Source organism: Centropristis striata, chromosome 9 (assembly GCF_030273125.1).
Source record: "Centropristis striata isolate RG_2023a ecotype Rhode Island chromosome 9, C.striata_1.0, whole genome shotgun sequence".
Classification (NCBI taxonomy): Eukaryota; Metazoa; Chordata; class Actinopteri; order Perciformes; family Serranidae; genus Centropristis; species Centropristis striata.
The window spans coordinates 13,477,849-13,501,868 of NC_081525.1; the positions used below are offsets into that span (position 1 = coordinate 13,477,849).

Genomic DNA, 24,020 nt, shown 5'->3' on the forward strand with positions numbered 1-24,020 from the left:
CCGTACGAACCCTGATACAAACAAACTTTTAAATGATATTAAACTGATTTTTTTAATCTATTAAAGGAGACCAGTACATGTTTAATAAATCAAAGTCATCTCACCATCCTTCGTCCATATTCTGGCAAAGCCGTCATAGGAGCCTGTCGCTAACAGCGTGCCCTCACTCTGCCACAGAAAAACAGAGAAAGAGAGTTTAAGAGAGGTAAACAGTGTGTGTGTGTGTGTGTGTGTGTGTGTGTGTGTGTGTGTGTTGTACTTCCTACATAGTGAGGACCACAACACGTTTTTAACCAACAGAGTGAGGACATTTTTGCACATTTCGGCCGGTCCTCACTTCTTTAAAGGATTTTTTGAGATTTCAGACTTTGTTTTAAGCGTTAAAGGTTACATTAATATGATAATTAACTGAAACTGTATTGTGTGGTTACAAAACTAACTAAACTTATCGTGAAAATGTCCTTCATTTTCATCTTTGTCAACTTTTTTCATACATAATGAAGATGGATAATAAAAGGAAATAAAGCCAAATTTTACTGTGGCCTCTTTTAATCTCCCACCCAACAAATACCCCATTACAAAAAAACTGAAACTAACACTAAAACTAATAAAAACTAAACTAAAACTAGCAAACTCACTCTAAAAACTCATTAAAACTAACTGAATTTGAAAACAAAAATTCACAACAATATTAAAAACTAATTAACTATTAAAACTAAAACTAATGAAAAATCCAAAACTATTATAACCTTGCAAGGGAATTCACTATTCCAATGAGGGACCTCACAAAGATAGAAGTACAAGAGTGTGTGTGTGTGTGTGTGTGTGTGTGTGCATAGACTGTGCACACCCATGGTGTCAGTTGCAGATGCAGACTTGGCCTTTGAGAGTCCGTGCTGAATGAACATTGCGGTGTTCAGCTGGGCTTAGAGAAGAGGCCTGTGTTTTCCATCAGCATGGATGCTTTCCAGGAAATGTTTGCCTCTGCCCTTGGCTCAAGTTTACAATCCACTGGCTGGACTAAAGGAAAATTCCACCCTCTGATGATGATCATCAGTTATGTTCAGGGTGCTCTGGGAGTTCCTTTGCGAGGAGGCATTTGTTGCAATTTGTCTCTCTAGTGTATATATGACAATACATGAAGTACATGAAGTACAAAGCATGTTTTGTTGTTATTGTTACTTTAAGATGTTTAAAACATTAAGCATTAGCAACCAAAGGGTTAGGGTTAGCTTTGTTTTTCGAAAGATTTAAAAAATGATTATAAAGCTATAAAAAAATTATAATATTAACCCTCCTGTTATGTTTGTTTCTCAGGAACAGCAATAATGTTCGTGGGTCAATTTGACCTGGGGCATGTTCGATTATCCAAAAGTGTCAGAAACAGGAAAAAATCCCAATAAACCTTGTTTATATTTCATTAATAACTCCATTACCAACCATTTCAATCAATATTTAGTGCAATGGTGTTCTTTACCTCTCACAGATCATGGTTAAATTATTTTTTTAAATAAGTTTTTCAAATGAAATGCTTGTTAAAACTTTTTTTATGTACATTGGAAAGACCTTCATATAAAATATAATGGTTTTACATAAAACATTTTTTTTCCAATTTTATATTACATTTTTATTTATTTTTTCATTTTCATGATTTTTTTTTTTTTTTTTTTTAACTTTGAAATGGATCAATCTGCCCCTTAACATAACAGGACGGTTAAACAGCACTTTTCCATAAATGACAAATATTTCTACAATTCCTACAATGTTGACCTGGTCCTAGATTTTAAACGAGTCACATGTTACATGGTGTGTGTGTGTGTGTGTGTGTGTGTGTGTGTGTGTGTGTGTGTGTGTGTGTGTTAGGGTTGTCAAAAGTATCGATACTCAAAGAAGTATCGATACTATAACGTTGTATCCGGATATGATACTCTTTTTAAAAAGTATCGATTGTTAATATTGTTCTAATTGTTATTGTTTATGGTAATTATTCATTTTGTGCACTACCTCAGACCTGAAGCTTAGTTGCAGTTTCTTTTTGCACAACTGTTTTTTATTACAAATGTTTAACCTATGGTTCTGTTCAATTTTACATGTTGCATTTTTCTTGTTAATAGAAATATTTCTGTTCAATTTTGGGGTCTTTGTTTTTATCCTGGTGGTATCGAAAATGGTATCGTGTATCGAATATTTTCCTCAGTATCGGTATCGAGTTGAAGATTTTTGTATCGTGACAACCCTAGTGTGTGTGTGTGTGTGTGTGTGTGTGTGTGTGTGTGTGTGTGTGTGTGCGCGTGTGTGTGTGTTTTAGCCTGCTTACATTCCAGTCTAGCGATGTGACGTCTTTGTTGCTGGGGACGTCCTGGCCTCCCTCCCGTATGCAGTGTCTCAGGACCAGCTGTGTGGAGCTGCTTGTACTGTTTTCACTCAGGTTCCAGATACGAGCTGTCGAATCACCAGACCTGAGACACACACACACACACACACACATTTAAACATCAACCAAGTTTCCATAAACAACAGGTCCCACTTAAAAACTGTTCCCCTGTTTTAATCTGGTTTCTATCAAGAACATCTTAAAGTGGCGTTGCATGAGGTATTTATCCCAATCCAGTCTCTTCAATCTGTGCACAGTTTCAAAGTACGCGCAATGCATTACGCCAAAATCAAATTTTTTGCATGCATATGATACACAGAGGAGCGTTTCTAAAAATAGCGACCCTACCAGTTGCAGGAGAGCAACATGTCATTATACATAAACGTAAGGCTTGCTGTGCTATAAAGAAATGGCTGCAGGTTTGTTCAACTCAACTACAAAACTTTTGTGCTTTATACTCATCCTTAGTGTCCAAGCTCCAGGCATAAACATGGGGAAGGATTAGTGGATCATACATTCATGTACATTCATGTATGACTTGTGCAATAGGCTTTATTTTCACTGTAGAACATGTGCAATAAGATTTATCTCTGTGCGACATGTCTAATAGGTTTTTCCATTACAATGTGTCTCTGTTTACAGTCCCTTGTGTGATGTCTTTTTTTTCGTTTGTTTGTTTGATGGGTACATGCCTTGGTTGGTTATTTATTTAATATAAATCTTTTTTTGCACTGACGGAAGAACTGTGCCTCAATTTCGTTGTGCTAACATATTTTTCTTATACTACCATGCAATGACAATAAAGACTCTATTCTATTCTATATGCACGCAAAATTGGGTTATGGTGTATGATTGAAGAGGTTGATCAGACTTATCCATAGTCAGTGTGTTATTGTCAGTAGAGTGTGGAGTACCAGCAAAGAAGCTAAGCAATGTAATGTTAGCCACTTAAAAAAATCAATATCAGTTTGAGTGTATGCTGTTTATAATATGTTCACAGCTTTACCTTGCTGTCAGCCAGCCCTGTTTATGTTTACACAGCAGGAATTGAAGCACTCTTAAAAGTCTCCTTGGAAAAAAAGTATTTAAAGGTTTTAGAGAATACAGAATACGGGAGTTGCTGGTAAACCGCTGCATCGATCGGCTTGTTTGTTTGTGTCATTGTGTGACTTTGGTAAATCTGGACTTACCCTTTAAACACAATAACACAAACAAAGTAACAGATGAAAGCAGCTATTAACCTGCAATTCCTGTGTTGTGCAAGGTAAAATGAGTGATTTTGTATTCTGGTGGCTTTGAAGAGAGAATAAAAGAGCTTCAGCTCCATGTCGGAATGGGTGTTTGTCTGACAGCAAGGTAAAGCAGTGAAAATATACACTCAAACTGATTTTTGCTCTCCCATTCCACAGCAGTACATTGCTCAGCTTCTGTGTCAGTGCCCAACCTTTAACTCTTTGGAGTTTGGGGATATTTTGTTGGCTTTTCGCTTTTTTTTTTCGTTCTGCCTGTATATGCAACAGTAATAAATAATGATGACCATGCCATGCTGGTATCATCTTTTTCAGCTCAACCTCACCTGATTATTATTTTGTCATTTTGACTTATTGGATCAATATTTTGAAACACAAAAAAAAAAAAACCACACAAGAAACAAAAATTTAAAAAAAAAAAAAAAAAAAAAAAAACACAAAAAATTACAACAAAAAAAAACAAAAAAACTGAAAATTTACAAAAAACACTGATAAAAACAGAAAAAATACAAAAAACACAAAAAAATCACACAAGAAAACAGTAAACACAAAAGATTGCATTAAAAATGTTGAAATGCACACTGCAAAGTTAGAAAAATCTCAAAAAAACAACAACAACTGTAAAATCATGTTGCACTTTGTTGTGGTGATTTTTGCCTTTGCTGAAAAAGAGTTGAAGCACTAAATTGAACATGGAAACTATAAAAGCAGGCAAGGACATTATTTAAGGCCAGGAGCAAGCACTTAAGCAGTGTTCACTCAGTTCCCTACAGAGTGAGAGACCAGTGTCAGAGGAGAACCGTAGGAAAGGAAAGGGAACGCACCCCGATGCCAGCAGATCGCTGACTGGGTTCCAGGCACAGATGAAGACCTCTGACTCGTGGCCCCTCAAGACCATGGCCTTGTTCTGTGGGATCTCCACGTCTCCGTCCACCTCCATCAGGTCTGCATGGTTGTCTGAACACAGAGACACAGCCATGATGCTAATTTAGGTCAAGTTTGGTAAGGTCTTTGCAATTCTACCCTCAGAGTGTTCTCAAATAGCTACAATATGCACATCTAGGAATGTTACATTCATAAAAGGTAAATTTTTTTCTAAAAGAATATGTTTAAAGAACTCAAAGCATTTGAAGAGTTCCACATCTTTTTTGCAGTCACAAAAATAAAACTTCTCCCTTCATAGAAATACAGTTTAAATGGCTTTGTCTTTGCAAGTACTCCCCTAATCTTTTCTATTTGTAAGAACATATTAGGGTTGTCAAAAGTATCGATACTCAAAAAAGTATCGATATTAAAACGATATCAGGATACGATATTTTCAAAAGTATAGATAAATAATAATAATAATCATAAATAAATCAGGCACGCAGTATGCCCATATTACGTTAATTTACACAGTGTCAGTGTACATAAGCATTAAGAGTTAATAAGTTTAAATAAATGTTGGTGACTGAAAAGTGTTATTTTCTCTCTTGAGGCCCCGAATGAAGCAGAGAAAAGTCGACCTGCAACCAAACAGCAACACACACAGCTGAAAATATTGTTGTAATTGTTATTGTTTATTGAATTTATTTATTTTTTGCACTACCTCAGACCTGAAGCTTGTTATCATAGTTGCAATTGTTGTTGTTTTTATTATAACTATTTAACCTGTGGTTCTGTTCATTTTTACATGTTGCATTTTCTTGTTAATAAAAATATTTCTGTTAAATTTTGGGGTCTTTGTTTTTATCCTTGTGGTATCGAAAATGGTATCGAGTATCGAATAATTTCCTGAGTATAGGTACCGAGTTGAAATTTTTAGTATGGTGACAACCCTAGAACATATGACTCACTAGCTAAGGCGTGGGCTCCGTTCTCCTCCCCGTTGGCAGTATTCTCTCCATTCTTGGCGTTCCCAGCGATGCTGCCTCCGGTGGCCGATGTCGGAGCTGAAGCGGCGGCCTGCTGCTGAGCCATCTTGTCCCGGTAGGCCTGCTGCCTCGTCTGAACAACGTCTGGCATCACGGCGTCAATCAGGGACAGAGACTCGATGGGCCGCCCGTCAAATAACGTGCCGTCCTATAGAGTGAGAGGAATAACACGTTAGAGAGGAGAGGAGAGGAGAGGAGAGGAGAGGAGAGGAGAGGAGACAAGGAGTGGAGAGAGAGGAGAGGAAAGAAGGAGAGGAAACGAGGAGAGGAAAGAAGGAGAGGAAACGAGGAGAGGAAAGGAGGAGAGGAGAGGAGAGGAGAAGAGAGGAGAGGAGAGGAGAGGAGAGGAGAGGAGAGGAGAGGAGAGGAGAGAGAGGAGAGGAAAGAAGGAGAGGAAACGAGGAGAGGAAAGAAGGAGAGGAAACGAGGAGAGGAAAGGAGGAGAGGAGAGGAGAGGAGAAGAGAGGAGAGGAGAGGAGAGGAGAGGAGAGGAGAGGAGAGGAGAGGAGAGGAGAGGAGAGGAGAGGAGAAGAGAGGAGAGGAGAGGAGAGGAGAGGTAAGGAGACAAATAGAGGAAACGAGGAGAGGAAAGGAGAGGAGAGGAAACAAGGAGAGGAAAGGAGAGGAGAGGAAAGGAAACAAGGAGAGGAAAGGAAACAAGGAGAGGAAAGGAGGAGAGGACCCACCTCATTGATGCTGACTTCAGCCTCGACGTACTGCAGGCCCTTCTGGATGATGCTGATGAGGGCAGCAGGGGGAACCAGAGCACCATTGATGTTGGACTGGCTGATGTGACTCTCTATACCAAAGGTAAACGCTGAGTGGGAGAACCCTGAAGAAAAGAGGCAAGACAGGAAAAGATATGTTGAACATTAGAAAGCAAAGACATACTGTATATCACAGGAAATAATATAACTCTCATGATTTATTTAAGAACTACATTTAGTGTTTTTCTCCACTGCCATAAAGCCATCTTCCTTATGCACACAGATACACTGTGTTAAGCATTTTTTATACTCGCCTACATATTTTGTGAGGTAATAAAGAGAATTGTCTGGTTTAAACCGCACCCCTGCAGAGTCTACACATAGAATTTGTTTGACAATAAAGCAGGAAAATATACGTAGCATCTGCACCCCACCACTAAAATACCACCACACCCTGATCATATACCACCCTCATGTTATTATACTGCTTTTAGTTTGTTTATTGCACCACCAGTATGAAGCTTTTTCATATTTGTGGAGAGGAACGAGGGAGTTTATTACTAGAGATAACACCCAAAAAGATTAAAGGCAGAACTTGTTTTAGTTCAATCATTTTTATGATAATAAATGTACTTTTTAAACATCACAGCCTTCATCTGAACATTTACTTCTTCAGACAGTGTAGGCACTGTAAAGTATGCAAATGTAAATCAAAAGAGCAGATACAGAAAACTTTTAATGTGTCATTAATCATTAAATAGCTTTTACAAAAAGCAGCTTGCTCATGATAATAACAATAAAAGCCTCCAGCTGGGACACATGTTCCACCTCTCTCTGCTCTGACAGAGCTGATACTGGAGCCTGATCCAACAGTAAGAGCTGCTGAGTTGCACCAGGTGTGTTAAAAACAGAAAACAATCACTATGTTATTAATTACTACTATATGGATTTAGTTTTCACCGCTCAGGGCCAATGTACTGGTGATGATGACAGTGGTGCATTCACGGTTTCATGGTGCATTTGCCCCTAAAAACCAATCCAATCCACTTTATTTATATAGCACAATTTTAGCAAACACAAGGTTTCCAAAGTGCTGCACAAACAATAAATAGATAACACAATACAAAGAGATGTAGTAAGGCTGGACGATATGGACCAAAAGCCATATCCCGATATATTTAGACTTAATATCGATATACAATATATATCCCAATATTTTAATCGCAAAGTGAGAGAAAATGTTTAATCAAAGTCAAAGCCAAATATGACACAAGTAGTTTACTGAAACTTTTCATTTAAGTGAACGTAAATACTGTTTAACAACAGGAGCACCTTTTTTCCTTTAAATCAAAGCTCCATAAAGTGCACATTTAAATAAAAAAATATCTTAAATAAAAATAGCCTATGAAATAAAATAGGCCAACCTCTTTCTGAAATAAATATATTTATATGAGAAAAAAATAAAGAACATTACAAAAGTACTAAATATGACAAACCCGAGTAAGGGCAGCATTTATATATAAAGAAAGAAAAAACTTTGAACTATATCGATATATGCGATATGGTCTAATTCCATATCACATTTAAAACAATATCGATATATCTTTTATATCGAAATATCGCCTAGCCCTAAGATGTAGTAAACAATAGAGCAGTAAAATGCAATAAGATAAAATAAATTAAAAATAGGTTAAAAATAAATAAAATAACATGTAAAATGTACTGGCCGCACAAAATAAAATATGCATGTATACAAATAAAAACAAAAAATCAACATAAAATCAACACTATGTGGTGTTAAAAGCCAACGCGAGGAGGTGGGTTTTAAGAAGAGACTTAAAATGAACCGATTTATGTGAGCCAGAAAAAATAATTTAGGAGCATAGTATGCAAGTAAAGACCCGTGCCCCGTGATCCAAGCAAACAGGATCTACATGTTGAACTTAAAAGACCAGTTTCACCACAACTGCACCAGCTGAGCTCAGACCACTATCTATGAAAATTGCACGGCATGAAAACACGGCTGGGTTCGGCCCGGCCTGTGATCCAAAGCAAACACATTCTTTTATGCAAACACGAATCTCTCTCAGGCTCCTGATTGCTTTTTTGCTCCACTTAAGTGTTTCAATAAAAGATGAACAACAACACGACCGTGACAGGATTTTTTGATTTACATCAGCCATCTGTGCCTTGCAAAATGTATTATGTAATAAATATCATAGGAAGGTAAGTCTCAGATAGTACAACTTTCATTGATAGGTAATTATATAAGAGCGGGCTGGTGCCAGCTGAGCTCCTCTGCAGTGATAAGTGGGTTTTGGTTTACACAGCTCACCACAGTTGGATAAAGGTTATGGTCACACAGGAGGCAGAAAGCCTGGCTATATTAATGGCCAGTTAGGTATATTTAAAGACTCATTTAAACTAGTATGTATTTTACCTGTCTGAAAAAAGATACTCTTCATACAGCCTTTCACTATTCTTAGGGTAGAGGTGCTATTTTGGGTAATATGATGATATTTTTATATTGTTTCTTACAACATAGGGGTGTGCCATATCTTATCGTTCACGATAATATCAGTATATTTTTTTATGGTTAAAAAAATGCATATCATGATATTGGCAACATGACTACTTCTTGATGTAGTGGCATACGGTTGAGTGTCTGTCACCAGTCAGTCAAACCCACCAAACACACTGCTGCATTATGTCGTTCGTTAGCCACGAGCTAACATTAGCTAACAATTGAAGTTGTTTTAATCACAAAAAGCTACTTACTCTCTGTCGCTAAACACATGCAGCTTTCAAAATAAGAGCACAGTGTGTTAACAGAATCCACCACAGAATTTACAAGAAGACTGTCAAAATAAGATCCCTTCAATAAAACATACAAGAACCTTTATTCTCCTTTACAAAATGTCATTAAAATATGGCCCCCGAAACCCCTAAATGGTTATTTTTATTATTTGCTCATACTCAAGAGTCAAGAGTACATTTTTTTGTATGTGGCAACTGTTGAGATATGCACTTCACACTACATTTTAGATTTTTATTTATTTATACAGACTAACAAATCATATTTTCTATATCTTTTTAAGTATTTTGTAATATCAAGAAATAATGTCAAGAATATCGTTATTGTAAAAATAGCCTATCATATCATGATATTCTTTTACGGACATATTGCCCACCTCTATGATGACATGTCTGTTGCATATATTTTTCAGAATCGTTTCTATCGTGATAGTCAATAAAGACCGAACCGAAGAAAGTCAATGAGAAAATGACCTTACTTCTCATTTGATTTAATAACTCAGGAAACATTTTCCTAATGATTTTATGGTCTCAGTCGTTAGTTTGAAGTCTTCGTTAATACAGCACAGTGTTTTATTTTGTAATTCTGGTACCATTTAGAGTAAAATAGATGATAATGCAGGGTGTGTTTTAGGGCGGCGCTACCTTGTGCACGTTTTTTTGTTTGCTTTGTTGTCTTATAACTTTGACCATTCACAATGCAATTTCAGTAGTGATGTGCCAATGAAGCCTCATGAAGCCTTTTTTTAAATATTGTGAGCCCACTAGATGGCGCTCAAGCAATAGTAATTAATTGTGCTTTCAGTCCTTTGTTGAACATGGAGCGCTCAAGAGAAAGTAGAAAAAGTAGAAAAACCAACCATAGAAAAGTCTATGGTTAGAGAAATTTTTATATCATTAAGATGACACTGTGTCATTTACCAAATTAATGTTAATATATACTGTTATGGAGACATTAAATCACCTATGTCAGGATAGAAGACTTTTGCCCTAGGTGCTATATAAATTAGGGATGAGCATTTTTAGTAATTTCCTTTCCCGAAGTTTTCACATTAAATAAAAATTAGCTTAGTCCAAAACAAACAACAACAACAACCATCTTTGCCAATCTGACGTGGCAGAAATAATATTCACGAACCAGTTTTTGCTATGTACTTTGAGTTACGCCCATACTAATGAAGGTAATAAAAATAATTGTAATAACAACACAGGTTAGTCTGAGCCAAGACGGTCGGCAGCACATAAAACTTTCATTACTCCCGTTCTTACCTTTCAAAATAAAAGCTTTAGCATCACTGCTTCCCAGAAGGAACTCAACAAATCAGCTTACAGTATTTAAGTTTTATTCATGTTAAGTATATTGTTGTTAATCACATTATGTAATTTCGGTCTATTGAAGTAGCTGCAGGTAACATTATTTTGCAAGCTAACTTGTTAAATTACTATTAAATGAGTCGACTAACATTATGTGGCTAATTCAGTTGTGGAGTAACCCAGCACAAAAAAACAGTGATTCTAAAAATAACGTTATGAGTGTGTTGAACGTTGCTGTAATGATATAGCGTTACCGTGAGACTATGTCCAAACAGGTACACGAGTGCATATGCCCACCCCTAACATAAATGCAGTCTATTTACCATCTGTGATTGATTAAATAGTGGATATTCCCCTCATTATCCTCCTGCATGATTCACTGTGAGAACAACTGTACACACACTGCACACACTCAGTGCTGTTTATCTTCCTGTTCGTTCTCCACCAACAACTCCTCTTCACTACAACCAGCCTTTCATACAGCAAGCTGACCCACACTGATTGTGTTGTGTATACACAGCAACTAAGTTGACCTAACACAATAACATGCAGCTGTCATGTGCCTGCTGCATGCACCAATATCACAAGAAACTACAGAGTAGGCCACTTCTCTCAGCTCTCGTGTAGAGCCGTAATATAGATACACAAGACCAAGTGGAACATAAAACACAAAAGAATAATAAAACAAAATTAGTGTTTTAAATTGCACCAAAAAGCACGACTAAATAAGCATGTATTTTATATTTAAAATATAAAAAAATCATATTTTACTCGTTCTTTACACTTTTTAATACACTTTATCAGTGGAATTGATTTTAAAAAATTGCTTATCATCCCTTTTGCAACGCTATGTACACAGATAGGTCAGACTTAATGATATAACATAATGAATATATATTGTTATATGCTGATTTGGTTGTCTTTCTGTGAAAGACAAGAAGTGTCTGGATGGCATCATTAGAAATCACTGGAGTCCAGCTCAAGGACCTCGGCTCCCTTTGGACAATGCGGATGGTGTAGAAAGCCAAGAGAATTTTAACCCGTCGATTCAGAAGACAAACCGTTGTGCGAAGTCTTTTATCCCCTTTGCCATAAGGCTGCTTAATGCACAAAATGCAGTATAAACAGAAAATCATTCTGCATCCCGCTCTGCTGTACAGTCACTGGTTGTGGATATATGTATATTTGTATTATGGACAGGCTGACTGTAAAACTGAATTTCCCTTCTGGGACTAATAATGTATTCTGAATCTGAAAGCATAAAGAAAAAAAATGACATTGGATGTAAAAAACTGATTGGTAGAAAGCTAACCACTATTCCACCATTAAAAGTCTATTAACCCTCTTCTTGGGCGATTATGTCCGTTAAAAAATCTGTTGAAAAATCTTCACCATGCCATGCTGGTATCAGTTTTTTCAGCGTTACCTCACCTATATGTCCTGATAATTCATTTTTAACTTTGACTTCATTGATCAAAATTTTGAACCCAAAAGAAACTAAGGAAACATGAAATCTGATTTTGAAAATTATTTAAATTATTATTGTTTCACACACAGAAAGGTACAGGTTGCAAACATAACATATAACAGGTACAATATCTAGCTCTATATATTTATGCCAAGTATATTTGACATTATCTCTGGTTTTACTTGGCCCAATATCATCAAAAAAAAAAAATCTGGCATGGAGATTCAAGCCAGAACTTTAGAGGGAAGCTGATGAGAAAACTCAACGTTGCTTCATTTTTATGTCTTCACGTCATGAAGAAGTAATGTGCAGATGGTTTCATGGACTCCAGAGGGTTAACCAATACATTATGACATTTTAAGTTTAAAAAATGCAGTCTTGGGCGTTCCCGGTTGCACACCTGGTAGAGCGCATACCATAGAGGCCCAGTCCTTGTAAGCAACTCAATATCTCTACTGTCAATAAAGCTACAAAATACCCCAAAAATATCTTTTAAAAAAAATGCAGTCTTGATGAACGTAATAAGGAATATACATTGGAAATGAGTGGCGAAGATGTTTTTATGGGGGGTTTTTATACTCAAAATAATAATAAAAAACAATCAATCAATCAAGGACTTGAGGTTACCTGACTCCTGTAGGTATCTGTAGACCAGGAAGTTGACCTCATCACTGCTAATGCTCATCTTTACTCCTGTTACACCATGAGGTCAGCACGCACACACCTAGCCTGGAAAACAGAGAGAGATAAAAAGAGAAAGAGAGAATCATCAGTAAAGGGAAACCCTCGTCATTAACACTACTGCTCAATGCACAGGATACTAGAGGCCCTGTGCAGTAAGATATTATCAGATGGAGATATTATCAGCAGATATTGGACTATTAAAGGCGTATCCGTATCCATCTGTGGCAGCATATATGTTTTCTGATACGCACCATATGAAGTGAAGAGAACCTGGGTTAAACCTGAAGATGATATATATATTTTTTAATATCACCTTTATTTAACCAGGGAAATCCCATTGCGTCAGTCTTTAGATCTTCATCCTCCAAGATTTCTTACATGCAGAGGTCAATTTATTGTTCAATTTAGGGACTAAATTACGGATAAATACCTTTTCCCATCGGGCAAAGGACTCCATCTCTATAAAATGTTTAAAAAGATGTCTAAAAGCCCATTTAACTGCTGTTTTAAAATTCTAATTCACACACAAATATACTTTTATAACATGTTCCTTTTTTATTTTGATTGTTTTTGTTATTGTCATTATAACTTGTTGATGTCATACATATGTTTTTTTCTATTATCAGTTTATTACTATGAAACTATGAATTTTTAGGCGGAGGCTTTAAATAAGCCCATCTGTGTTTTCTGCCTTTCTCTGCACTTTACACTATTTATCTTTGTCATTTTATGTCATTCTAACTGTGCACATAAAATAAACCTAAACCTAAAGATAAAGAAGCTATTTTTCAAGGGAGACCTGGCCAAGACAGGCCGCAGCAAATACTAAATAGTTACAAAATTACACAGTTCAAACACAAACCAACGACAGACAAAAAAGCAAAAATGAATAAATTTACAAACAGATTGTGAAAAACACGTACATGTTATAAAGTCGTCCTCAAGTACTCTCAGTTTAGATTTAAAAGATATTAACTCTGTTACTTTCCAGTCATTCTGTAACTTATTCCATGCAAAAGGTGCAGAGTGGACAGAAAATAATGATAATATAATGATTATAATTCAAGTACAACCTCTCAAATGGAAACAAATGTTTAATTCTAATGAATATTCACACATGAAAACATAATAAACTACCTACTCTATAATTCTTTATTGAAATCTAGAACTGTCTTGATAAACTGTCTTGTCCTACGTCTGTTTCTCAGGACGTGCAGTAATTCAGTCTTATTGAATATTTTCTTCAGTTGTGTTTCTTTAGTGTTAATAAAAGTGTTTAAATTCCCCCCTAAAGCTGCTTCGCAAGCACCCGACCACTTATAAATCATCTAATGAAGTAATTTGCGACCCGGCACACCACAAACAAATCAGCAGGATTGTAACAACACCTGTGGTTCTTCTTCTGCATGGCAGGGGATCATGACTCCGCATTGCTTTTGTCTGTGGTTTCATGAACTAAAAAAGGTTGGGAACGACAACTTTAAAAACTCACTGAGAGCCAGAGAGCCGATCCCAAATAAGGACCAGCAGCTCAAAGCCCATTTCCCCTGAGAATAATCAGCCATGTAATGCCTGGAGCTCAGTGTCTGCAGCCCCCTTTCCCAGGAGAAGGAGACTTTCTGTGCATTTAATGGCATTTAAGTGGATGAAACACTCTCTTGGGTCCTGTGAGCTCCAGGTTACATTTCATTTCCCAGGATGTTAGATTTTCATCGTCTGGCAAAGCAAAACATGTAGCATGACCTGTGGCCTTAACATTTGCAGAATGTCAAAACCAGTGGGGGGGCACTCAGGATCAGACTGTGTTAAAGTAATTATCTTTTAAAGAATTCCCATTAAGTCACTATCGAATAAGGTATCCTTTACATTTGCAGTATTATGAACTGGGTGCTCGTGGCAGCATTCACAGTAAAGAAATAACCAGCTCTGCACAGTGGGAGAAAGTTCACTCTCTCTCCACACGTTATACTGGGGGGTTGTGGCTTTAACCAAGAGGCTGTAGTTGTTTTCTATGCTATTAAAAGCAGAAATCTCAGTAACAAAGTCAAGTTCCCATTTGTAACATTATCTTGGACTATACCCAATATGTACACTGCTAGATCTGTTGTTTTATTTCCTATTTTAACACATTTTATAGAAGATTCCCTTTATGTCCAATAAAACTCACATTTAAAAAAACAACTTAATAAATCATATAATCTATACATTAATATGTCAAATATTAAATCAATATGCATTTGAGAAAAATAACTTACAGTCAAAAATGCAAAAACATGCAGTCAATATATAAAAATAAAACACAAATAAATTAAACCAAAAATAAATGAGGTGCTCTGGATCTATAACTGACAACCCTGATTCAAAAGAAGTTTGGAAACTAAGTAGACAAATCTGTGTAGTGTTTTAAATTCAGAACTCAGAGTTAATATTTACAAACACAAAGGTGTATCAGTTTGAAAATTAACCCCTTAAAGCCCACCTGTAGGGGAAGGGTCAAAACTGGCCAAAGGTTATGAGCCAAAGCTTGGAACAGGAGAACTGTTAAGGCTAATATGCATGTATGAGGCTTAATTTGAAAGGTAACATCTTGTACTTTCTGCGGTTGTGCTTTTTAAGCATGTAGCTAAAACACAACTGAAACTCCATCAGTTAAATAAGCATGTTTTGATCCTAACAAACCAACAGGTGGGCTTTAAGGATTAATTATATATGTCTTGCAGCTCTTCTGTTTGGAGTTCTGTGTCATTTTGGGTTCTCTCCAGGTCCTCCAGCTTCCTCCCACACTCCAAAAACATGCAGCTTAGGTTTATTGGTGACTCTAAATTGCCCGTAGGAGTAAATGAGAGCATGATGCATGGTTGTCTGTCTCTGTGTCAGCCCGGTGATAGTCTGGAGACATGTGAGGTGTACCCCGCCTCATGCCCAGTGTCAGCTTAGATGGGCTCCAGCCCCCCGCAACCCAAATTCAAATAAGCGGTTAAGGATAATGGATGAATAAAATTCATTTACATTTTAGACAACATCTTTTTTTGGAACCGGGGTTGTATACCAAACAAAGAGGATCATTGTGAAATTGAATGTAGCACAATTATAATTATATCTCAGCCAAAAAATGCCCAAAACCTAATTGAAAAATTAAAAATGACATTACCGTCAAGCCAGAACGGACTATTAAACCTAAAAAACAGGCAAAAGTGAAAGTGAGATTGAAACACAACCGTGCAGTTCCACAGGTGGTGCCAAAAACCCAAAACAGATTATTTTTGTCATTGTACTATTTATTTCTTCTACTGTTTTTTTTAATATATATTTTTGTACTATGGACAGGCTGACTGTGAAACTGAATTTCTCTTCTGGGACGAATAAAGTATTCTGAATCTGAAAGCATAAAGAAATAAACAACATTGGATGTAAAAAATCTGATTGGTAGGAAAGCTAACCACTATTAAAAGTCTATTAATCATAGCCAATATATTATGACATTTTTAGTTTAAAAAATGCAGTATAGAGCATTCCTGGTGGCACACCTGGTAGAGCATGTACCACTGAGGCCCAGTTCGAACTGACTATTAAACCTAAAAAACAGGCAAAAGTGAAAGTGAGATTCTAACACACACGTGCAGTCCCACTTGTCACCACAGGTGGTGCCAAAGACCAAAACAGATTTTTGAGACGTGAACATTTCCTGCTCGTCTGACCACACAGTGTAGATTGCACACAGACATGCTATCATGTTATTTACCTTCCGCAGGTAATTAGAGAAGATGAGATTAATCTTTCATGATAACCTGAGGGGAAACTGTTCACTGCAACAGCCAACAGGATACCGTTACACAATGCACATGGCGTTGTGTAAAATAAGAGAGCCAGTGTGTCTGCTCCTGTGACCACGGACACTTTTTCCGACCCTGGCATAGCCGAGCTAAAACAGCAGCAGAAGCAGACTCCACACAAGAGCCAGTTGCATCACTTTCACTTGAGAATAGGGCTGCCATGTCTGAGCTGTTTAGGGATCCCGTTCATGACCCAGGAGACGGTGGCCAAGACAGTCGGGGAAGAGGTGATGTTGTTCTCTGCCATGTTGGCTCAGCGACTCTGATCTGTGCCTGTCTCCATAGAGACAACTGTCAGCTAACAGATTGTTCTGTGGGTCAGATCCACGGCAAGTAGACGAAAGAATACAAGTAACAGAAGTAACTGCAGCTCAAGTAGCTCCATGCTAAGTGGTAGCATTTTGTGATGTTGAAATGAGCCGTTACCACCGCCCCATGAACCACTGGCACTGCAGACATACTGCACTTGAAATTAGACCTATTATTAAATCATATGCAGCTGTCAGGGTGCTTTCACTTCCAACAGTTCCATACTGCATACATTTCAGCCCTCTAATAACCGTGCCACACTGTGCTTCGTGTGTGTTTAGGGTAGAAATGTGAGAGCCTGTTGAAAATATCTCGGCAGGCAAAGAACAAAGTCTTTAAGAATTTGTTCAGTGCAAGTCAATTTGAAAAAAAAAAAAGAGATTGGCTTGAAAAGAGATCTCTAAAGATCTTTATGTGACCATGAACTTAATTTTGTGTTTATTATTTTCAATCATCCATCCAAAAAAGGTGTATTATTAACATCCATTTAAATATGATACAGTCCAATATAATATCATAAGAATGGCCGTGAAGTTGAATCAACATTTAATTCAAATCTAAATAAATTGAATAAAAATGACTTTATTTATCCCCAAGGGGAAATTCAGTTAGTCTGTTAGCTCTTCTGGAAATTATTGAAGAATGAGACAGCGAAGGATCTTTTTAATCTCTCCATCCTGTAATGGAGAAAGAACAGCCGTCCACTGCAGTTTTTTTGGTTAATTGGCACACATACAAAACCGTGTGAATAGCTCTGCTTTATATGGTACAGATTTTTTGAATTTTCTGCTCAGTGTAAACTCCACTTTAACTTTAAAAAACACTGGCCACATTGCCTTACAGTTGGTTAAACGTCCATGTTCAGCATTTGGCCAAACACATTACAAGTACCTCCAGAAATAAAATGTTTCCTGCTGACTTAGCTCTGAAGCAACATTGACACAGAAACTCTCCTCTGAAATTGATACAAAAGCTGTTTTTTTTCCACTGCACTGACACTTAAACTTGATCTAAGCTCTGTAGTATTCCTCTTACTCGTACTGTACTCGTGTCTAAAACCCAATCGAGAAAAAGACAGTCAGAGAGCCATGAAATTCAACTTGTGAATTTTTTCTAGATGAATACCTGTTAAACAATACCTTCACAGGGAAAACCATGCAACAAGAAAGTGTTACCAAGTAGGGATGTGCCATATTGTATCGTTCACGATAATATCGGTATATTTTTATATGGTTAAAAAAAAATGCATATCGTGATACTGGCAACGTTCCTACTTCTTGATGTAGTGGTGTACGGTTGAGTGTCTGTCACCAGGCATTAACGGCATTATGCCGTTCGTTAGCCGCGAGCAACATTAGCTAACAATTAAAGTTGTTTTGATCACAAAAGCTACTTCCTCCCTGTTGCTAAACATGTGCAGCTTTCAAAATAAGAGCACAGTGTGTTAAGAGAATCCACCACATATTTTACAAGAAGCCTGTCAAAATAAAATTCCTTATATAAAACATACAAGAATCTTTATTCTCCTTTACAAAATTTCATTAAAATATGCCTCCGAACCCCCGAAATGTTTTTTTTTTAATTATTTGCTCATACTCAAGAGTCAAGAGTATTTTTTTTTGTATTTGGCAACTGTTGAGATTTGCACTTCAAACTACATTTTAGATATTTATTTATAAAGACTAAAAAAAACATTTTCTATATCTTTTTAAGTATTCCCTAACATTGTCAAGAATATCGTTATTGCAAAAATAGCCTGCAATATCGTGATATTCTTTTAGGGCCATATCGCCCACCCCTATTACCAAGCTCTCATTCTCACTGACAGACACAACCTTTCTCACTCTGTCACATTATCCTTCTATCTATCTGGGATGCCAGATTACCAGCTCAAAGGTCAATACACACTAGTACCATGTGCCTGTAGCTTGTAAATCACCTAATAAATGTACAGTTGTGTACTGTAATTTAAAGCAACTGCCTCCACGCTACACTGACATGCATCTTTTAGGCCCATTGATTGACACTGTGTCTGCACAGCCTGCATAGCAAAAGCAGCACATTAGCAGAGCAGCAGCTTCAGTTCTCTATCGCTGTCCAATCAGGATGCATTCAGGCACAGCGGTGAGTGTAGCAGCGTGTGTTAGAATCTTCCAAAGTGCTATTTTGATTGTACAGCTGGGAGGTGCCAAATTTGTACATTTTAATGTGTGTTTGAATAGCTAGTCATCTTCAAACAGTCAAACAGAGACAGAGTGACATTACTTCAACCTGTTTGACTGCCCTGCTAAATCATACTGAAACTGCATACAGTCACAAATTGTGTTGTTTTGGGAGCAATAATCCATAGAGGCAGAAGGAATCGCAGAAATATAACATTACTCTATATCAGGGATGGGCAACTTAAAGGCTGGAGGGGGCCACAATGAAACTGCAATTTTAAATATGTTTACAGTGCAGTAACTTAACATATTTAATGCAAATGCATGTATAACAGTGTGAATAGGAATACAAAAGATTTGAAGCAAATAAAAAATATCCACTTACTGTGATTTCTTTTTTTTTTTCAATGCAAGAACAGCAGACCAACATTAATTGCAAGAAGTAATTTTATGCATTTTTACACTGCACTTTTAAGATTTGCTCAAAAAAATGCTCAAATGCATGTAGTTGTACTGAGGGCCACTTCAAGTGAAGGTGCGGGACGTATGCGGCCCCTGGGCCTCCACTTGCCCATTCCTGCTCTATATGTTAGGTTAAAAATGTCAAATTTCTGTCATTTTATTTGTCTTTTGTGGTGTGTGCAGAGTACATATGAAACATGCAGGAATTTATTTGAATTAAACAGCAGCAGCTTTGATGAAAATACATCAAACAACATGGAAGTAAAAAGGAAAAGCTGTTGTGTTTGGTTGCAATAAAAACCTGCAGACTGTTGAGTCACAGATCACTAAGACCCTCTGCTCGAATCCCATGTGACAGCAGCAGCAGCAATGCCCGGGGACGACCACAGGTTTGTAAACACAAAGCTGCACTTCCCTCCAACGCCATCCCACTGCAGTGGCGCTGTGGAGCCACCATCTGCAGCCAGGATCCTCTGTGTTGACAGTGTGGGAGAACAGAGGGGGGATGGGAGAGGAGAAGGGAATCTCTGTCTCTGCATTTCTCCTCTCTCTCTCTTGCTCTCTCTCTCTCCCCTTGTGACTGCTGCCAGTGACAAACTGGCCTGTACAGTAAATCTTAAATCACGTCACAGCTCGGCGAAAGAGGAAGAGAAAGAGAGAGAGAGAGACCCACGAAGACTATCAATCAGGACAAGACAATTAAATACATGCACCCAGTTTCCTAATTGTGACGCCTTACAGAGGAAGCAATACTGCATATTGATGAGACTGAGGGAGGTTCTGTCCCTCACAATATGAAATCAATATCACTAAGTAAATCATATTTGCCTTTGGTTATCAACCTGCATGCATAATTCATTAACCTCAATACAGGCTAATGACACATCCAATCAAAGGCTTTAGCTCACTCAAAGAGGTGTGATAAAAACATAACACCTTATCAATATGCGGTAATGTGCGACTTGCTGTCGCAACACATTTAACTTGATATCAATCAAGTGTTCTTCTTAGCAACAGATGTGATAATATGCACGACTCATGTCTGCAGTGGACGAGGGGCGCTTGTTTTTACTGCCTCCACATGGATTACATACACCAATTATAGGCTTATATATTATACTGGATTTTTATGTTGAGCCGTCTCAATGGATAAATAAATTCTGCAATGAACATGCATGACGCCCCCTGCTATTTACTTCTTGAAAAAAAGTATACATGCTGGGCTTTACAAGCTTATGTTCCCTGCTGACATACTGTATAATCTAAACAAGTCACTTTAGAGTTATTTGTCCTAAAGATTGTCACAACAGCAGAATTTTAAACTTAAATACAATTCATTGAACAAAACAAAGATTTATATGCAAACTGCAAGTCTTATGCACATGTGACCCACATACAGCACCCAATGTGGTATTTTTCATACAGCAACATCCCTGCCAGAGTTGGGAACTTTGATCTTTAGCCAACGTTACATGATGTTATAACTTGTTATAACATGTCTGTTATATCGCTGCCAAGATAAAAGCGTAAAATTACAGTTCAATCTGGGTGGGTAAGTAATGTTTTTGTTTGGGAGGTAAAGAACAAGAAATTATTCATCAGCAAAGTAAAAGCTATGCATAATGACGCTACTAATTGAGCAATGCCTGGAGAACTATTGAAATAAAATGAGCTAGTACAAGGGTCGGCAACCTTTAGTCACAAAAGAGCCATTGTTGGACAAAAAAAGAGAAATAATGTTGGAACGGAGCCGCTAAGCTAATTTTGAGCCTGACAATGAAGATGTAACAGCCTACTAAATTAGTTAAACTAGCCTACCAACATTACAAATAAGTAATAATGAGCATTTATTAATATGATTTTGTCAGAATGCAGTGGGGAGCCAAGTGCAAATGAGAGGCTTGACACCAAAGAAATATCTCAGGAGAATTGAAAGCTAGTCTAGCTAGAGAAACTCAAAACTAGGCTTGAAGTTGGTAAAATGTAGATGTTGAGGTGCCAGGCTGGCTGTAGATGTTATAATACCGTCAGTTTGTGTCTTTTTTGGGGGTAATTCTGTGTATTTTTTGGTCAATTTGTCTTTTTTGTAATTTTGTGTCTTTTTTGTAATTTGCATCGTTGCGTACCGCTCAATAGTCCAAAAAAGTGATCTTTCTCTAACCCCGACCAAGGGTTTTTTTGTAACTAAATCTAACCATTCCTTAATCACAGTGTTGTTGCACCAAACCAGTCACTGAACTCCAGTGTGCATTTTTGGAGTATTTTGGGCCATCTGATCCATATATCTACATGTTGGACCAGTAGGATATCAGAACTAGGGCTGGGCGGTAAATCTGTATTACAAGTAATACCGATATATTTTCGAAAGAGATATGTAGTTGAGACAATGCCATCATACCAATACATAATATCTTTTGATTTTTCCTTAACTTTGTTTCGGCCATTTACTCCCGGATTTTCGGATCGTCTGAAAATCATGTTTTCAAATTGCTTCAAAAGGTGGAAGGTTCTCAATTTGATAAAGTCTTAAAAAAAACGGTTGATGATTAATACTTGTGGCATTGAGTTAAAACTAAACAATATATATAATATATCGCTATTCAGCCTAAAAAATATTGGGATATGACTTTTGGTCTGTATCGCCCAGCCCTACTTTGCTGTATACTCTGTTCTCAGGACTGAAAAATGTAATTTGACTTTGAATTAATTCAAATATTTAAATTAAAATATGAAGGATACAATTCGTACGAGAGCTGAGATCATAAGAGATAAGTGTTGGGGCGTATTTTTGGCAGTGGACGGTTTTGGTTGACAGCTTAATTCTCTACCTCTAACAGGGATGTGGACAAAAAAAAAACAGCATCAAACCTAAAGTCATGCTCTCCCAGCCAGGCCCAATCTGTATTAAACTCTCGCTTTCCATCCAGGTTGAAGATGATTACTTGTGATGTTGAGTTAAAACTAAACACTTTGCACGTTTTGTTAAAAATATCAATATAAATATCGTATATTGCCACCTGGATATGAGTTGTGGTCCATATCGCCCAGGCCTGGTCGGAACAATGGGCGGTCACCCATAGAGTAGGTGTAGCTAACAATAGTTTTTGGTTGCATGGGTGGTCAGCTAGTGCACCTCACGCCAGAAAGACAGCTAAACAAATCAAAAAGAAATCCAATTAATTCCTCTTCGGTTCGTGCATCTGGCTTAACAATAACTATGGGACATTTTGGTTAACAGAGTGGTAAAAGCTGAGCTGTTGTTGCATTCCAATAGAGTTGTAATTTTAAAAAATACTTGGCAAAAAGCAAAATAAAGTACGGTGTATACTTGTTATTTTCTTAAATTGCCAATCTGCGAACAGTGCTGGTACGGAAAAGATTACAGAACATGTGCCAACACACAGCTGATTTTATTCTCCTTTGTTTTATCCATGTCGATCAATTTTCTTTACTCGCTTGGCCACTATTGATACTATCAAATGTGGATATCACATAATTTAAACATCTGATATTGAAAAAGTATTGATACGACAACCTTAATTGGTACATCACATTCAGAGACTGAATGGCACAAACAGTTAAATATACTCTGTGGTAGCATGTGAGCTGCTCTTCTATTTTAATGTTAATGTACTGGACAACAGCTGAACAGGATTATGTAAAACGTACAGGTTGTTTGTATTTAAATGACAGGTGCATACCCTGAAACTCAGACTGAAAATAGCAGAGGAAACTCACAAACTGTCGCTCCACGCTGATGCGTCTCACTTCGTCCCTCGAGGTCTGTGATAATAATATCCACCATGTAGGTTTCATGTTCTTTGAAAACTGTGCTGCATCAGTACGTAAGGAAGGCCCAAGCTGTGATGGCTGCTGCTCTGATTCTACTCTGCAGGTGAAAATGGGGCTCATTCCTATTTAAAGGATCTGTCTGAGACCTGAAGGTGTGGGCCTATTCTCAGGAAAGCAGCAGAAAGACATTTAGGCAGTGGGGGATGGGGTAATAAAAAGCAATCTGGTATTTTTCTTAGTCTCTCATTGTAAAAGACATCCAATAGTCCTGCCCGACGTGCAACAAACCGGCGAAATACGCAGTGAACTAACGCTAGAGATGGTTTACTGTCAGCCTGCAGCTGCAATCCTGACAAAAGAACTGCATATGTGCAAAACATGGAACAAAATATAGCACTGTTACTCATTTGTGAAGGAGCATGGTTGTTGATATTAATCTTTGGGGAACTCCAAGCGTGGCCAATTGCGGCCCCCACCTTGATATGAAAGTTTAATGTGAGTTTTATATGAATGGCACTTTACCGTGTTGTGTGTGGAAGGCCCCTTTAATTATTTTTTTGGTAATTTTGTCTTTTTTACATAATTTTGTGTCTTCTTTAGTATTTTTTTGTCTTTTTGGGGTCATTTTGTGTCTTTTTCAAATAATGTGTCTTTTCTGGTAATTCTGTGTCTTTTTTGGTCATTTTTTTGCTTTTTTAAGTAATTTAGTTGTTTTCTGTCATTTGTGTCTTTTTTTGGGTCATTTTGTGTCTTTCTGGGGTCATTTTGTGTCATTTTTTAGTAATTTAGTGTCTTTTTTTGGTCATTTTGATACTGCCTCCAGGAGTTTGAGACCCCTGCTCTAGAGGGAGCTGTGTGTTAATGTCTGATTAATGTCCTCAAGTGACATCACTTGAGTCAATCTCTGCTGGGGTTGAAAACTACAAGAGAATAAAAAG

At 37.3% G+C, this 24,020-nt stretch overlaps 1 protein-coding gene across 1 annotated transcript in view; it reads right to left on the reverse strand.

Annotated features, from left to right (window-relative positions):
• Window positions 1-24,020, reverse strand: part of tbl1xr1a (TBL1X/Y related 1a) — a 59,904-nt gene that overhangs the window by 9,369 nt on the left and 26,515 nt on the right. Inside the window, exons 3-8 of the mRNA XM_059340584.1 lie at window positions 12,468-12,569; window positions 6,224-6,369; window positions 5,460-5,685; window positions 4,449-4,581; window positions 2,318-2,459; window positions 105-168 (exon numbers count right to left, since the gene is read on the reverse strand). Coding sequence (XP_059196567.1) covers window positions 105-168; window positions 2,318-2,459; window positions 4,449-4,581; window positions 5,460-5,685; window positions 6,224-6,369; window positions 12,468-12,525 — 769 coding nt within the window. The 5' untranslated portion in view covers window positions 12,526-12,569. The remainder of the gene's footprint in view (window positions 1-104; window positions 169-2,317; window positions 2,460-4,448; window positions 4,582-5,459; window positions 5,686-6,223; window positions 6,370-12,467; window positions 12,570-24,020) is intronic.